This window comes from Triticum aestivum, chromosome 1A, assembly GCF_018294505.1.
Source record: "Triticum aestivum cultivar Chinese Spring chromosome 1A, IWGSC CS RefSeq v2.1, whole genome shotgun sequence".
Taxonomy (NCBI): domain Eukaryota; kingdom Viridiplantae; phylum Streptophyta; class Magnoliopsida; order Poales; family Poaceae; genus Triticum; species Triticum aestivum.
The window spans coordinates 584,725,125-584,742,362 of record NC_057794.1 but is presented as its reverse complement, the minus strand read 5'-3'; the positions used below and the strand labels follow the sequence as shown (position 1 = coordinate 584,742,362).

Below are 17,238 nucleotides of genomic sequence, written 5' to 3'. Positions count from 1 at the left end.
TGTACAAACCAGGATTTGCATTTCAGAAAGCACACACCAGCCACCCCAGCAGAGGTGGCATAGGAGAGATAGATATTTACAGTTGGTTCTACAGGTAGAAATATTCTACCAGTGTATTACAACCCCACAAAAGACATATACTGGTACATTCCAATGCCTTCCTAATGCCGAGGGAGAACTGCTTCAAGAACATATGCAGTAGATGGGGACGAGAAACAACACAACAGGAGGAACTTGGAGCTACACCTCTGCCCGAATATACCATCACGAGATATATCTCAAGTAAAGGAATGGAGTGTGTGGAAATAGGTTTTCCTTTCCTGGGAGTATTATTGATGCTGCCGCACAGCCAGGCCACAAGAAGTAGTATGGTCTAGAAGGCTCTCTTCCATAGCAGAGTCCAAAGATTTAGCTCGCAAAATGCAGCTTTCTGGTGGGGTAGGGTGGGGGTAGGAAATGAAGGAGACATCATCATAGACTGTCATAGAGTGCTAACTTATCTCTTCAGGGACGTGCATGCCAAAACCGCGTTTCATCTTCTCGATTCTGGCATTTGAAAATTGAAATCGTTAGTGTATGACCAAGAAAACATGGTTTAGAGGAAATTGATAAAGACAATTTGCTGATCAAGATAGAATTTTAAGAGGTTAAATACATGGTACTCAGAGTTGAGACAAGTTGTGGCTAAAATCAATAAAAAGTTCTAACATAATGCTTGCACGTTTCCGTATGACGACCAAAGTGACAACCTTGCACAAGTTCACATGATATCAGTAATTTCTTTCGTGTAGAAAACAAACAACGATTGAGCAAAAGGTTTAAAATAACCACAGCAAAAAATGGTCAAAGAAGGCATGAGACAACACTGACTTTGGCCTATTACAGGCAGTCCCCTGCTATTAGGCAATCCATCTCGAGTAGTGAATCACAGGGGGGTAATTGATTAAGCCATTAGATGATTTGTCAAATACAAATTACTAATGCCAGGGAAATTTTACCGAAGAGTTTAGATATGTAGAAACCAAAAACTACTTGGGCACAATGTTGCACCAGTGTTGACTTCAAAATGAGTTGAAGTTTCCTTTTATACGAGGATAGCAAAAACATACATATAGATATAGCCCACTCTTCTGGAGGAAATGCAGTCTGTAAAGGAGAACTTACGTAGGAGCAAGCTTTCCAAGGCTGCGTAATTTGTCGCCAGTTGTAGCATCAGTCACAGTTCCTGAGATATCAACGGTATATGATTTTTCAGAGAAACGTTGAAGGCCTCTCTTTACAAGCAAATCGAAATCTTTCTGATGAAGTTCTCTTCCATTTACAAGCACTCCAGTAGTCCCACCAGCACAATTCTTGGGCATTGAATAACTGAATTCTTTTATAAATGGCTGCAAAATGAGAGACCGGTCAAGGTTATGTCTTGCATACATGCAGTTCTAGGGAAAGCATCCCATGGAAAAGACTCAGCTTACAGGGATAATGCCGCTACACTCGTGCCCCATGACACCCCAAAATCCAGCACGTTGGTCATACCTGAATTACCAAAGAGAGAAAACACTATATTACCTTGCTTTAAAGATGTTTCCAATGCCTGTGAATTAAATGTAACTGTAAACGTGCTGAAGATCTAACGGAATTGCAACAAGTTATAATTTATAAAATAGCTACATGGTAACATTGTACAAACTATTTTATCATGAATTTGTATCTGACTTTTCAGTATACAAATCAGATCGTTGCGTCTGGTTAAAGGCAGACAGGCATGAAAGTCATATGGTGTCTAATTTTGAGCTAGTAGCATTTACTGGAGCAATCACTAAAGAATACAAATCATTGATGAACCAGAATCTATAAAGTCTATGAAAGAATGTACAAACTAGCCAAGTGATCATTTCAAGATGAAGTGGCCAATTTGGCTAAAAAAGCAAAGCATTCCTTCTTTCTTTAGATTATGAAAGGCAAGATTACATAGTTATGCAGTGGAATCAGGCATGATCATTTTATAACAGTGGGTCAGTATACTTCATCATGATTCTCACCGCTAAACCATATTTATTCAGAAGGAGAATACAGATCAATTTATTTGTCTCTTGATTGTGGCAGCACCCTTAGGTAAGAAAAGTGTGTGTTCTGGGCAGATGATGCTAGAGTAAACGATGAACTAAGGCAACAGGATATACAGCATATGCTGCAAATACAGCACACGTTCTGAATTCCAATTAGAGGAAATGACTTACCAATATGAACCAGGGCTAACAGGACCAGCTTTTTTCTCCGCCTTACGAAGAGCACGCTCAGAGATTGGATGACCGTTGATGGAAACCTTGACACTGTCCATAGACTGGTTGAATAAAGAAAGATCCTTGAAACCTTTCTTTAAGAAACCACCAAAAAATGATGAATCCCCACTCTTACCAGCTGAAGATTGAATTTCATCTAGCCCAGCATCAGAAGAAACATGAGAACTAGTATTTGTTCGCTCACTGACCGATGACTCATTTTTGCCCACTCTCTTGGCATTTTCACCGTTTGAGGACAGTGATTTAGCACAATCATCTTCTATGCTCTCTTCATCACATGTCTTAGTTATGCTATCGAATCCAAACGCATTGTTATAACCTTCCTTGCTGCAGTTGTCGTATCTCTTATTAACGCCTTGAACTCCAAAGTTGTTGTCATCTTGTTTGCTCTTTCCTTCATACCTTTTGCTTGTAGCTTCATCTTCGAGGCTGCTGCTCCTGCTATCATCACTATTGGCCTTCCGCGGGTTCTTGTTACCAATGTGACCATCAGGACAACTAGCATTAAGTTGTTTGAGATATTTCTGTCCATATGTTTTCTTCGCGGTTTCTCCACTAAATCCATCCTTCCGACTTCCATTGCTCTTTTGTTCACATTTCACATCAATCCTCTCACCTCGAACATCAAAGTTTCCTTTGCTATTTAAGCCATACCTCTTGCTCTTGATTTGATCCCCACCACTGCAATCATTTTGCTGGCTGGAAAAGGGATCAACAAGTTTATCCTCTAAAATTGGGGCTTGTGGACTGATTGTGCGAACAACTGAAGCTTCGACCTGACTGTCTGCATCTCCTTGACATAATATATCTTTTGGGCTATCTGCAAATCTAGACTTGCTGACAGAAACAGATTTTACCTGACTGATCTTGTTTGGCCCGCGCTCTTTGTTTGTGCTGCTGCCATAGCTTCCTGTGGAAGACTGCGACAGATTGTCGGAAAAATTCTGCTTCTGTCGATAGCTACCGAAACTGGAAGTGTCATCATCCTCATATGGATACCACCCAGAATTTTGAGGAGCCCGGCGATCGGAGCTTCTCACACTTTTTGGCACACTAAAAGATGATGATGGGATCACCGGATGAACTTTCACTCCTTTAGGCTTGAAATCGAAAGTAACAACCTCTGAGCAGGAGCCACACTGAACCCGATTCTGCTTCGGTGATGTGCATTTCCCAGGAGGTAGCTGAAGAAGTTGGTTACAGGAGCTGCAGACGACGAACGGCGCGCCACCCTTCGTCGGCCGGCAGAAGCTATCTGCCCTCTTGCTGAAGTACTCCACCCTTCTCTTGGACATCGAAAGGTGCGAGTAGAGCGACGAAGCCACCGACCGCCGGTCATACTCTGACGATATCGACGAGGCGGACCTGTCGAACTGGTACGGCGGCCTCTGCTGCCCCGCGAAGAACCTCGCCATCGGAATGCTCTCCTCCTGCGGCGGCATGGCCCGCTGGGCGTGCACGCACTGTGCGCACTGGCACGAGCTGTGGTGGCCGCCGTACCCGTAGCCCTCCCACTGCCCCTCCGGGCGCGGCTGCCGGAACCTCCCGCTGGGCTGCCTCGCGTACCTGTCATCGCACACGGACCGCTGGTCGTACGAGCTCAGCGGCCCGCCTTGCCCGTACCGGCCGGCGTGGCGCGAGGAGCGGTAGTACTCCGGCGGCGCACCACGGCCCGGCGGGGGCGGCAGAGGGTCGGCGTGCGAGTGGCGCATGGAGACGGCGCCCCGGCCCATGCGGTGCTGCGGCGGCTCCGCTCCCCGCGGCCCCGCGGCCTCGCAGGACCGGGTGATCTGGTCCCGTATCTCGTCCAGCTTCCGGAGCAGCTCCGCCGGGTCCTGCTGCTTGAGCGCGGCCCAGTCCACCGCGCCGCCCCGGTCGGCGCCGCCGCATTGCCCGTAGTCCCCCGGCTCGGGCGCCCTCGCCCTCCGCCTGTACTTCATCTCCTTGGGCTCGCTCCCCATGGCGCCGGATTCTCCCCCCTTCCACGGAACCAAGAACCGTAAAGCGGTTGCAGAAATCTGCAGAATCCGCAAGATATCGCGACGGATCAGAGAATACCGACGGAAGATAATAGTTAGTATACGTCGTAGAGAGCCTTGAACAGCGATGGCAGGGAGAGGCGGCGGCGGCGGTTACCTCGACGCGCAATCGGAGAGCTCGTGACGGCGCTCGGCGGCGGCACAGAGGCTACGGCGCGGGGCACGCGGCGGCGGCGCCTCCGGGTCTCCGTCAGAGCTTCGCGGCGGCGGCGAGGAGGAGGCGGGTCGGCATTGGCGAGGGAGGGCGGCGAGGCAGCGTGGTGGCGGAGTGGCCGCGGCGAGGAGGACGAGGAGGGGGGCAAGTGGAAGAGCGGCTATGTACTGGTGTGACCTGCCAGGGATCTGTCTGCAATATGTTAAACTGTTGAGGTCATGAGCGCGATATTCCGGCAGAGTTCGGCGGAACCGCGTGTTCCAGTTGGAGGGCTGACTGACGCGTGGGGCCCACGGGCAGAACGGGGCGTCCAGATGGGGTTGCTTGACTAATGCCACGCGCATTTGTTGCTATAGAAGAGTAGCATGGGTTAATCAGTACTGCTCGCAACAAATTCGTCAGGAAATTTATGATAGAAAGTGTACTCGCAAGAAACGTAGTATTACTCCAAGCAACACTGTTAACCCATAACTTTCGGTTGGTATTGATAATTAATTGTATCAGCCCGTGCCCTCGCGAACCAACCTGTGGTTTAGATGGTTAGAGGGATTTTGATATCCCCATCCCACTAGGGTTACGTTTCCGTCGACGACGAAGTGTCTACAGTGACTTTGTAAATTTCAAGATGATATACCGGCTCAGTCTTTCAAAGGTGCTAATAAGGATAGGGTGTGCGTGTGTGCGCTCATAGGGGTGGATGCCCTCACCTGAAATCCTTTTCTGCATTTTTCAAAACTCTTGGCAAATCGACCAACCATTTGTCATGCTCGGTAAGAGCAATGCGCTCCATGACAAAGACCCCAGAGATGTTTGTTCGTGTAATTATATATGTGATGTATAAGTTTCTTTTTTCCCGTGATTAATCAATCGATCATGGCGCGTAGGCTAATGATAGGCTCCGTCGTTTCGGTTGATATTGCTGTTGGGTCTGAATCTGAATTTTAGTTATTAGCTCTCTCCCGGCGTCAATAATACCACCGGCCACCACTAGCGCTGCGTACGTACCAGCAATCAAATCAATCAGTGGCGGTGCGGCGTGGTGTGGTGTGGTGTGAGCATCTCAAAAGGAGACGGAAAATCGGTGGTGTGGGTTAGTAGTATTTTTTGTAGTATAATGGAAGCAATGATATTTGTCAACGACAAGGGAAAGCAGACGAATATATGCGCCTAAACACTCACTCACTCGCGCATGCATGCATGTGGTCCGTTCCCTCCTCCTTCTCCGCTTTGCTTTGCTTATGATTATTAATACAGTATGATTTAATACAGTTTGTCCGTCAGGTTAATCCTATCTGTCTTGTATCGATGTCCCTGAGAGAGACCGATTAAACAAGTCGGCGCCAGCATGATCGATGCTCGGCGCAGGACGTTTTAGGTGTTCAGTGGCAACTGTCGAGAGCCTGCCTAACACATGTGTATCGTGTGTATGAGCAATGCTAGGCACTGGTACTCATCATAAACAATGCAGTGACAGTACAATTTCCTGGCTGTTTTTTGTGCCTAATTGCTGGATCATCTGGCCCCGCATCTTGCAAAGATCGTAACAGTGGTGCAGTGCGCTCCAAGGAAAAAATTGGTGCTACCGAGATATCAAGAAACTGTAGCACTGAGATGGACTCAACACCTCTGTGTGACTCTGAAAGCGTGCTGTCAAGAAATATGTGTGCAACGCATGGCTGGGCGGCAGGAAACCAGCGAGGCAGAGGCACCTAACACGTACGGTGCGAGCGCCGAGGCTGACAAAACGGATCAACTAATTTAAAGTTGCGGTGGTGCACGTCGCTCCTCACTCTCCTCCACCTCGGCCTCCGCCCCCGCCCCCGCCCCCGCCGACGAGTCCGTCCCCGGACGTTTCATGGGCGTCACACCTTGTTGCCGCTGTCGTCGGTCGTCTAGATGACAAATCCCCTCGGTCCAATACCGGACACCGATTTTTAGAGGGAAAAAAAGGTTTAAAAAGCATCCGATTTTGAATTAACGAAGCCAACAAAGATTACATCAGGCCAACATGACAGCAAACAGCAGCAGACGACAACGACCGAACAATACAAAAGAGCACCCTAAACAACTTATTGCAACTAAATACAAAATATAGGTACTAAGGCCAACTCAACCGCGCGACCCCAAACGGACGTCCGTTTTGTCCGGATTCTATCTGTTTGGATAGGACAATGGGATCGTCTCCAGGCATGTCCTGGGATGCGGTGGCCGTGCGCCCAGCGCGCGGCCGCATCCGTTTGCCCCATTTTGTCCGCCTCCATTTTAAAAAGAGAGCAACGTTTCAAATCCCAAGCCCTAGTTCATCAGGTCAGCGGCATACACGTCCATCGCCGGCAACACAGCCGGCCTCCAAAATGAATGTTTTACTCGCCGGCACACAGCCAGCAGCCCAACGGGCGGGTGGCACCCATGCCAGCCTCCAAAAAGAACGGCCACGGTCGATTGGACAACCTAGTTCAGGCCGTTGGCGTCGAACATCTCCTTCTGCCTGGCCTCAAACCAGGCCCTCGTCTTCTCGCTCATCTTGGGCAAGTCCACGCTCATGATCGCAAGGACCACCTCCTTTGCTTTGGTTGCGGCATTGGTGGCCTCAATGTCGAGCTGCCTCTGCCTGGCTGAGACATTGGCGGCCTCGATGTCGAGCTGCCTTTGCCGGGACGCCTCCTCCATGTCAATCTTCCTCCTCTTGGCCGCCTCCTCCATCTCAAGCTTTTTCCTTTGAAGGTCTAGGTATTGCTTCATTTGCTCGTCCTTGCTTTGCCGCTTCTTCTCGTCCCTCATATCCTTTTGAGACACCATGCCATGCAAAGTGTCATGCAAGGCCATGGATGAGGCATCACGTATGTCGTCCACCTTGAAGTTGGTCTTGCCCCTCGGCCTCTTCAACGCCTCGTCATCTCCACCTCCGGCGAACTTGGTCGTCTTCTTGCCTCTCTTTCTTTGAAGTTCACGGTATTGATCCTTGAACTTAGGGCAATTGTTGATGATCGTCCAACAATGCGTAAGAGTGAATGGCTTGTCATTGTGTCGGGCCTTGAATGCTTCCAAAGATTGAAATGCCTACACCACATGATCAACAACAATTGAACATGCAAACATATACAAGGCCGAAGTCTCACATGGCCGTAGCAAGGAAAAGGACTAGGATAAGGAGAGCATACCATGTCCCCAACGCCGAGACCACTCACGGGCCGTGCTTCAATGCTCTCAAATGCGAAGCAATACTTGTTACACTCTTGTTGGATGAACAACCACCTCTTTTGAATCGAGGTGATGCCACGGTTGCTTGTCATTTGGTAGGGCTCAAACATCTTCCTTTCATGAAATGTTTTGTGGACTCTCGTCCAAAAAACAAGGCCCTTTTGTTGCGCGCCGGTCTTCGGATCTTGGCTAATCTCCATCCAACATTGGCAAATCAACTTTTCCTCATCTTGTGTATATGAACCTGTGTGAATGCTCTTGCTCCTCTTTTGTGCTTCCGCTCTTTGGGTGAGCTCGTTGATGAACAATGGCTAGCCACCAATATCAATGGCATTGCTTTCTTCTTCATCACCATCACCTTCGCAATAGATGTCATCGTCTTCATGCCACGAGTCACCATGGTCGTAGTCAGCACGGTCGTCGGCCTCTTCATCAGGAACGTACTGGGCGCGGCCATCCTAACTTTGGGTCTCGTCGGGGTCATAGGCACGGCCCTGCCCACCCTCGTAGATCACATCCTCCATGAACTGGTTGTAGAAGGGGTCGTTGACCGGTGGCATTGGTGTTGGCATTCCGTCAAATAAGACGTGGGGGACGGCATGGTGCCCGTGAATGGTGCCTGTCGGTGTCAAAACCGGCGGATCTCGAGTAGGGGGTCCCGAACTGTGCGTCTAGGATCGATGGTAACAGGAGGCGGGGGACACGATGTTTACCCAGGTTCGGGCCCTCTTGATGGAGGTAATACCCTACGTCCTGCTTGATTGATATTGATGATATGAGTATTACAAGAGTTGATCTACCACGAGATCGGAGAGGCTAAACCCTAGAAGCTAGCCTATGGTATGATTGTCTGTATATTGTCTATCGACTAGCCTGGCCCCGGTTTATATAATGCACCAGAGGCCTAGGATAACAAGAGTCCTAGGCGAATACGCCGGTGGGGAGGAGTCCTTGTCTTGATCACCAAGTCTTGTGGAATCTTCCATGTATGCGGCAGCTGTCCGAACTGGCCCATGAGTATACGACCATGGGGGTCCTCGACCCAATCTAACAGATTGGGAGATGACGTGGTGAGTACCCCCTAGTCCAGGACACCGTCAGTAGCCCCTTCAACCGGTCTTCAAGTTAGAGACGCTCCTCGATTCTTCCGAACTATTCTTCATCTTCAGTTGTCGGTCTTGAAAACTGGTTCAACAAATCTTCTCATCTTCGATCTTGAGGATCACCGAAATGCATTCGACAAGTTTATACGTCGGGTATCCGAGGAGCCCCTTTAAGTTTCCGGCCTTTATCAATGCCTTGTTATTTTACAGCCGGACTGCATTCGAGGTATCTTTTACAGCCGAGCACCAATGCCGGACTGCTTCCGAGGTCCAACGCCAAAATGTATCCGAGCTCCAACGCCGGACTGTGTCCAAGCTCCAACGCCGGACTATATCCAAGATGTCATAGATCATCTTGGTACAAAAAAGTTGAAGGAGTTTAGCCGAGCTTAATGCCGGAAATGCCCTCTATGGAGCCAGCCACTAGCGCCCGAGCTTTATGCCGGACTGCTTCCGAGATGGTGCACCACCCCGACTGTGGGACGATTTTTTGTCAATATTTTTATTGGTGCAATTTATCCTTTGCCGAGATATACAGCCAGTAGCCCTCAAGGTGTGTATCGGTCTAAAAACCCAAGATGCACCTGAAGGATGACGTAAGACCGCTGATCCCAGTAGCCGCTGAGACTCAGGTTGATTTGCAAAATCGGCCTGAGGATCAAGTCCTAACTCGGCAGAATACTTCGGGACACAAAAAGCGGCATGCTCAGTCCTCGAGACTCAGGTTGGGTGCGGCCGACCAACCTGAGGATCAAAATCTCCTCGGAAACTTTATTGCACATAAAATTTTCTGCATTGGACATGCAATGCAGTAGCCCCCGAGACACTGGTCGGGTGGCAACACCAGATCAGGGGATCGATGTGCCCCTCTAATATTTGTAAATAATAAGCCCGAAGCCCAGTAGCCCCCGAGCCTTAGTGCGGGCACGGGTGGCCGAATTAAGGATCGATATCCATAGTAAAATCACAAATTATGTGTAATGACTCTATGTATCCAAGTACTTTACATCATTAATGCTTGGATCCGCATTGTACAAAACTTTGTTGACCGACCATCGGCTTCCACCTCCTCGGCTAGTAGCCGAGGAGTGTTTGTCCTACTTTATAAAGCCTTTATGAGGGCAAAGATTTACGACAAACAAGGCAATCTGGCCATATGGTTTTATAAACAAAGGTACGCAGAGAGATATGTTATATTACTGTTTAATATAAGAAATGTCTTCCAAAGAAAATAGTCCCGCTATCGGTTTCTTTCTTTGTGTTGTCATGCTAAGCATGATTATAAAACCTCAGCTCTAATGTAAGAGTAAAATATCGAGGATTTAGTTTGGGAGGCCAGTTAATAGCCCCCAGTAGTGTTCGGCGACAGTCGGGGTCAAGCCGTAAACACTTCGGCCATTGTTATGAATGGCCCGTCATTTAACACAGTCATCGGATCGCTGACCAGTTTACGCTTGTTGTGACAGTCAGTTTTCGGCTTTCTCCACTGAGGTGCTTAACCATGTGAGCTGGAAGCACAATCGCAGTGGTTCTCCCTTTGCACACCTAGCCGAACAAAGCGGTACGTAGGAGGCAAGCGCAGGAGCCGGGCAACCCAACTATTGACCGAAGACACAATTCGAAACCGATGTATATATAGCAATATCCGAGAATGTTTTTGCCGAATCTCTAAAGGTGTCCGGCGTTGCACTGCGAGACTTGTGCTGAAAACACACAAATAGTTTAAAAGTGCCAAAAAGCTTGGAAAACCAAAAAACGTCAGTAAAAACATGACGTCCGAACAAGATCAAGTGTTCGGTGCCAATCCGAAAATTGGAAGAGAAAGAAAAAATTGTGCTTCTGTCGTGTTTTGACAACGACCAAGAAGAAAGCACATTTACAGCTCATATATAAATTTTAAGAGCCCCCAAGTGACTTGGGTAAGAATTTTATGTATAATGATTGTATGTACCGAAGTACTTATATCATATCTTTGTTCACCCGAACTTTAAACGCGTCTTAACCGACCCTCGGCTTCTCCCTCTTCGGTCAAGGACCGAAAAGTGTTATGTACTCCTCCTATCGAGAATATCGACAGTGTTTCCGATAACCAGGCAACCGGGCCATAAGGCTGTAACAGATAAAGCGCGCTCAGGGAACTTATGCTATATTACAGACGAAGTGTAAGAAGCATCTTCGAAGAAAATAGTACCCCCACTGATACCTTTCTTCGGTGCTCATTATTACTATGAGAATTGTGCAATAGATTTTTTGTACTCATGAGTTCCGTTGTGTGCCGACCATGATTGAAAACAATAAGAGCGCTAGCTTTCGGCTTCATCCAGTCTGAGGTCAGAGCTCGGAGGACCCGGTCATGACAATCGCAGAGCTGCTCCCTTTACTCCCTAGCCGAACAATCGGGAACGTAGGGGTAAGCACAGGAGTCAGGCAACCCAGCTTGCAAATCGCTTAAGTCAATATGGTGCATATTGTGGCGTAATACACGAACAAGGAACGAAGCCGTACAAGTATAATCATATGCAAGAGGAAAAGCTTCATAAAGGAAGCCCCCAAATAAACAGGTTATTTGAATTTGTGCGTCACAAACAAAGTTTGGACAAGGAAATTTTTTACAAGCAACTTTTTTCCAAAAAAGTATAATGCTTGGTCGAACTGAACACAAGTTAAAAATATAAAACTTTAAGCATGAAGGCAACTTAGCTGGTTAATGTGTTCGGTATTGATGACGCGGCCCGAGCTTGATGCGGGATAAGGTTCCATCCCCCAAGCCGGTCCCAAGGTGGCGGAGCAAAGAGCTCGGCACTCCAAAGTGGTGACATAGCATGGTCAATGTGGGCCGGCAGAGTGATGCCGAAGTCCCAGGCATGGGGTAATGAAGTGTTGACGAAGCCCCCCGTCCAGCCGAGGTGACGTGGTATGTCAGTACGCCGAGTTGACGATACTGCCCAACCCGGATCATTTTCCTATGCACAAAAATAGTGCAAACCGGAGATAATAGTAATAATAATAATTAAAAAAATCATTGCATAATAAATAATTTATGCAAAGTGAGTAATAAAAGAAATATGGCCTGGTGCCGAAGTCAAGGTGGGGGCGTCGGCGTGATGCGGTAAAGGTGTGGCAAAGCCTGAATTCACAGGTCGGTCCGAGTTTCGGATGCTGCATTCACCGGACTATGTACGGAAACTGACCGAACCACCACGCGACTATCGTAAGTGCGGCCATCATTCGATAGACCTGTGTACAAATGATGGAACAAACCAGAGTAATAATTTCTTGGGAAAAATAAACCCCAACAAGCAAAAAAAAATACTAGGATTAATAGCACCTGGTTTATTTGTTGTAGCAATCCGAAGAGAGGTGATTCCGAAAATTTGGACTCGATCCGCACACCCATTGCCTGATGGGCGATGATGGCATGGCGATGCTGGCAAAGGTTGGCTCGCCGAATCAAAGCACTCGATCCAGCTAACGTGACGGAGCTGGTCGGCTAGTGACGCAGAAGTCCCCGGAGTAGGTTGATGAAGAGATGGCGAAGCCCCCAGTCCAGCTGAGATGTCGAAGCCTCGATGTCAGCCGATGAGTCGAAGTAGGTCGGCGTGATGGACACCAGCTTGAAGAAGCAATAGTGCGGCCGGCAATGCCGGTATGCCCGCTCCGTGTAATCCGCGGGGCGGCGATGTTGGTGATGATTTATCCTTCGTGATGCCGGACTCTTGTTCGGCTTGCCGAGATGATGATCTGAAGAAGTTGAGCTTGGCTCAACAAAGTGACGACGTGTCTAGCGCAGGTCGGCAGCCTTGGAGCAATATTGCCGGACTGGTTTGACACCAGCATGATGATGAACATGACATCAGGGGAGGCTTAAAAATTTACGGGTACGTGTTTAAAAACAATGCACAATACCCTAGAAGAGAATTCCTCTAAAAAGGTTGTCCAATATCACGTTCATAAAGAAACATGAATTCGGGTCGTATCCGTATTCGCGCAGAAAACAGATCCGAAAGTTGGTCCACTCATCGGAAGATTCCCGGAGTTTGAACCATCGGATCGAGCTGAAATTTGGAGGGGTGGTAGATATGGGAATTCCGCAGTAGATGAACAGTGGAATCTTCCAAAGGACCTCTGAGCTGGGCTCTGGAGACCACGCCCTAAACTCGTCCAGATTCCCGTCAAGATTTGATAGGGTTCCGGTATATCGTAGATTGTCGGAGATTCCTCCATTGGTACTCGACGAAATTTTGCATGGCTGTTGTAGACGTAATTCCGCACTATTCCACCGAAGCAATCGTCAAACCTACGCTCGAGGAGGTGGTGACGGTGAATACAAGTTCGCTGTCCATAAAAACAGGACGGCCGCCCGAGGGCAATGGTGACGTTGAGCCCTCGAGCTCCATGGATGACTCCTCTATGATCATGATAGAGATTGGAGTTGATGTTGAAGAAGGCCCCATCCGAACATGACGATCGGAGATGGAACACGGTCCTCGGTCGAGCAAAGGTGACCAGTCGAGCCGGTGACGAAGATGTTGGCGTCGCAGTTGACCTGCGGGCGAGCCATTGATCCTTTTGCCAATCACACAGCGAAACTCTCAATGAAAGCATCAATGTCGGTGTCAAAACCGGCGGATCTCGGGTAGGGGATCCCGAACTGTGCGTCTAGGATCGATGGTAACAGGAGGCAGGGGACACGATGTTTACCCAGGTTCGGGCCCTCTTGATGGAGGTAAAACCCTACGTCCTGCTTGATTTATTCTTGATGATATGAGTATTACAAGAGTTGATCTACCACGAGATCGTAGAGGCTAAAACCCTAGAAGCTAGCCTACGGTATGATTGTTGTATATTGTCTATCGACTAGCCTGGCCCCGATTTATATAATGCACCAGAGGCCTAGGATAACAAGAGTCCTTGCCGAATACGCCGGTGGGGAGGAGTCCTTGTCTTGATCACCAAGTCTTGTGGAATCTTCCATGTATGCGGCAGGTGTCCGAACTGGCCCATGAGTATACGACCATGGGGGTCCTCGACTCAATCTAACAGATCGGGAGATGACGTGGTGAGTACCCCATAGTCCAGGACACCGTCAGTGCCCGTGCTTGCTTTCTTTGCATCTCGACGGACGGCCGGCCGCCGCTGCTGGACCCAGGCGTGACGTTGAGGTCGATGGCGGCCGAGGGGCGCGGTGTGGACGGCGTGATCATGTCAATGTCTGGCGACCCCGAGAAACGGGTCTGGCCGTCGTGCCTTGGCGGGGGAAAGCCGGTCGATATGGGCGTGGTCTGCGACGTCGGCGATTGGCAGTGCGGAGGCCGGGCGACCGACGAGCCTGTGCTCGCCGGGCCGACGGCCGCTGCAGGGAAACCGGCCGGACGGCACATGCCAAGCATGAGGAGGGTGTGCACTTTGTTGACGATGTCCTCCATCTCGTCGACCGCGGCCTTGCACCACGCGGCCTCCATCGCATCGCACTCGGCAGCGAACTTGGCCGCGGCGGCATTGACCTTGACGACCGCTCTCCGGCTCCTCCTCTTCGCCGATTCCGCGTCCAACTTGGCGATCTCCTCCGTCGTGCACTCTGACCGCGGCTTCCTTGGCGCCTTGGCCACCTTCTTCTTCACCTTTTCGGGCGGGTCGATGATGTCTACTACACAACCTTCTTCTTGTAGACGTTGTTGGGCCTCCAAGTGCAGAGGTTTGTAGGACAGTAGCAAATTTCCCTCAAGTGGATGACCTAAGGTTTATCAATCCGTAGGAGGCGTAGGATGAAGATGGTCTCTCTCAAGCAACCCTGGAACCAAATAACAAAGAGTCTCTTGTGTCCCCAACACACCCAATACAATGGTAAATTGTATAGGTGCACTAGTTCGGCAAAGAGAGGGTGATACATGTGGTATATGGATAGTAGATAAAGGTATTTGTAATCTGAAATTATAAAAACAGTAAGGTAACTAATGATAAAAGTGAGCATAAACGGTATTGCAGTGCGTTGAAACAAGGCCTAGGGTTCATACTTTCACTAGTGCAAGTCCTCTCAACAATAATAGCATAATTGGATCACATAACTATCCGTCAACATGCAACAAAGAATCACTCCAAAGTCACTAATAGCGGAGAACGAATGAAGAGATTATGGTAGGGTACGAAACCACCTCAAAGTTATTCTTTCCAATCAATCCGTTGGGCTATTCCTATAAGTGTCACAAACATCCCTAGAGTTCGTACTAGAATAACACCTTAAGATACAAATCAACCAAAACCCTAATGTCACCTAGATACTCCAATGTCACCTCAAGTATCCGTGGGTATGATTATACGATATGCATCACACAATCTCAGATTCATCTATTTAACCAACACATAGGACCTCAAAGAGTGCCCCAAAGTTCTACCGGAGAATCACGACGAAAACGTATGCCAACCCTATGCATAGGTTCATGGGCGGAACCCGCAAGTTGATCACCAAAACATACATCAAGTGAATCACGTGGTATCCCATTGTCACCACAGATACGCACGGCAAGACATACATCAAGTGTTCTCAAATCTTTAAAGACTCAATCCAATAAGATTACTTCAAACAGGAAACTCAATTCATTATAAGAGAGTAGAGGGGGGAAGAAACATCATAGGATCCAAATATAATAGCAAAGCTCACGATACATCAAGATCATATAACCTCAAGAACACGAGAGAGAGAGAGAGAGAGAGAGAGAGAGAGAGAGAGATCAAACACATAGCTACTGGTACATACCCTCAGCCCCGAGGGAGAACTACTCCCTCCTCGTCATGGAGAGTATCGGGATGATGAAGATGGCCACCGGAGAAGGATTCCGCCCTCCGGCAGGGTGCCGGAACGGGTCTAGATTGGCTTTCGATGGCTACGGAGGCTTCTGGCGGCGGAACTCCCGATCTATTGTGCTCATGGATGTTTTTAGGGTATATGGAGATATATAGGCGGAAGAAGTATGTCAGGGGGGCCACGAGGGGCTCACGAGGGTGGAGGGCGCGCCCAGGGGGGTGGGTGCGCCCCCTGCCTCGTGACCTCCTCGCCGATCCCCTGACGTACACTCCAAGTCTTCTGGGCTTCTTTCTTTCCAAAAACGAGTTCCGTGAAGTTTCAGGTCAATTGGACTCCGTTTGATTTTCCTTTTCTTCGAAACCCGAAAATAGGGTAAAAACAGAAACTGGCACTGGGCTCTGGGTTAATAGGTTAGTCCCAAAAATGATATAAAAGTTTATAATAAAGCCCATAAACATTCAAAACAGTAGATAATATAGCATGGAGCAATCAAAAATTATAGATACGTTGGAGACGTATCAGCATCCCCAAGCTTAATTCCTGCTCGTCCTCGAGTAGGTAAATGATAAAAGAAAGAATTTTTGATGTGGAATGCTAGTTGGCATAATTTCAATGTAATTCTTCTTAATTGTGGTATGAATATTCAGATCCGGAAGATTCAAGACAAAAGTTCATATTGACATAAAAATGATAATACTTCAAGCATACTAACTAAGCAATCATGTCTTCTCAAAATAACATGGCTAAAGAAAGTTCATCCCTACAAAATCATATAGTTTAGTCATGTTTCATTTTCATCACACAAGAATGCTCTCATCATGCACAACCCCAATGACAAGCCAAGCAATTGTTTCATACTTTAGTAATCTCAAACTCATAAACTTTCACGCAATACATGAGCGTGAGCCATGGATATAGCACTATGGGTGGAATAGAATATAATGAGGGGGGTTATGTGGAGAAGACAAAAAAGAGAAAGTCTCACATCAACGAGGCTAATCAATGGGCTATGGAGATGCCCACCGATTGATGTTAATGCAAGGAGTAGGGATTGCCATGCAACGGATGCACTAGAGCTATAAATGTACGAAAGCTCAACAAAAGAAACTAGTGGGTGTGCATCCAACTTGCTTGCTCACGAAGACCTAGGGCACTTGAGGAGGCCCATTGTTGGAATATACAAGCCAAGTTCTATAATGAAAAATTCCCACTAGTATATGAAAGTGACAAAACAAGAGACTCTCTATCATGAAGATCATGGTGCTACTTTGAAGCACAAGTGTGGAAAAAAAGGATAGTAGCATTGCCCCTTTTTATTTATTTTCTCTTTTTTGGGCCTTTTTTTTCTTTGGCCTTTCTCTTTCTTTTGGGACAATGCTCTATTGAATGATGATCATCATACTTCTATTTATTTACAACTCAATGATTACAACTCGATACTAGAACAAAGTATGACTCTATATGGATGCCTCCGGCGGTGTACCGGGATTGCGATGAATCAAGTGTGACATGTATGAAAAATTATGAACGGTGGCTTTGCCACAAATACGATGTCAACTACATGATCATGCAAAGCAATATGACAATGATGAATGTGTCATGATAAACTGAATGGTGGAAAGTTGCATGGCAATATATC

General features: G+C 47.9%; 1 protein-coding gene across 3 annotated transcripts; it reads right to left on the bottom strand.

Moving 5' to 3' along the window:
• LOC123069968 (uncharacterized) lies at positions 1-4,635 on the bottom strand. Of its 3 annotated transcripts, XR_006433266.1 has the most exons (6): positions 4,437-4,635; positions 2,416-4,318; positions 2,238-2,330; positions 1,473-1,533; positions 1,165-1,388; positions 527-546 (listed from the first exon to the last, which is right to left on the bottom strand). XR_006433266.1 is itself a non-coding variant. In XM_044492972.1 (5 exons), the coding sequence occupies exons 2-5, from the start codon at positions 4,259-4,261 to the stop codon at positions 492-494; spliced, it is 2,364 nt and encodes a 787-aa protein (XP_044348907.1). In that variant the 5' UTR covers positions 4,262-4,318; positions 4,437-4,632; the 3' UTR covers positions 1-491. The 3 variants fall into 3 exon arrangements, 1 of the variants encoding a protein (XP_044348907.1); XM_044492972.1 differs by having other exon boundaries at positions 1-546; positions 2,238-4,318; positions 4,437-4,632; XR_006433272.1 differs by lacking the exon at positions 527-546 and having other exon boundaries at positions 1,212-1,388; positions 2,238-2,341.
• Between the last annotated feature and the right edge of the window lie 12,603 nt (positions 4,636-17,238).

Bases quoted from the DNA above. Each gene is read 5' to 3' on its own strand.
- LOC123069968 (XM_044492972.1), bottom strand. From the start codon at position 4,261: ATGGGGAGCGAGCCCAAGGAGATGAAGTACAGGCGGAGGGCGAGGGCG. The intron at 1,389-1,472 runs GTAAGCTGAGTC...CTCATTTTGCAG, and splicing joins AGTGTAGCGGCATTATCCCT to CCATTTATAAAAGAATTCAG. The intron at 547-1,164 runs GTAAGTTCTCCT...TTCAAATGCCAG, and splicing joins CTTGGAAAGCTTGCTCCTAC to AATCGAGAAGATGAAACGCG.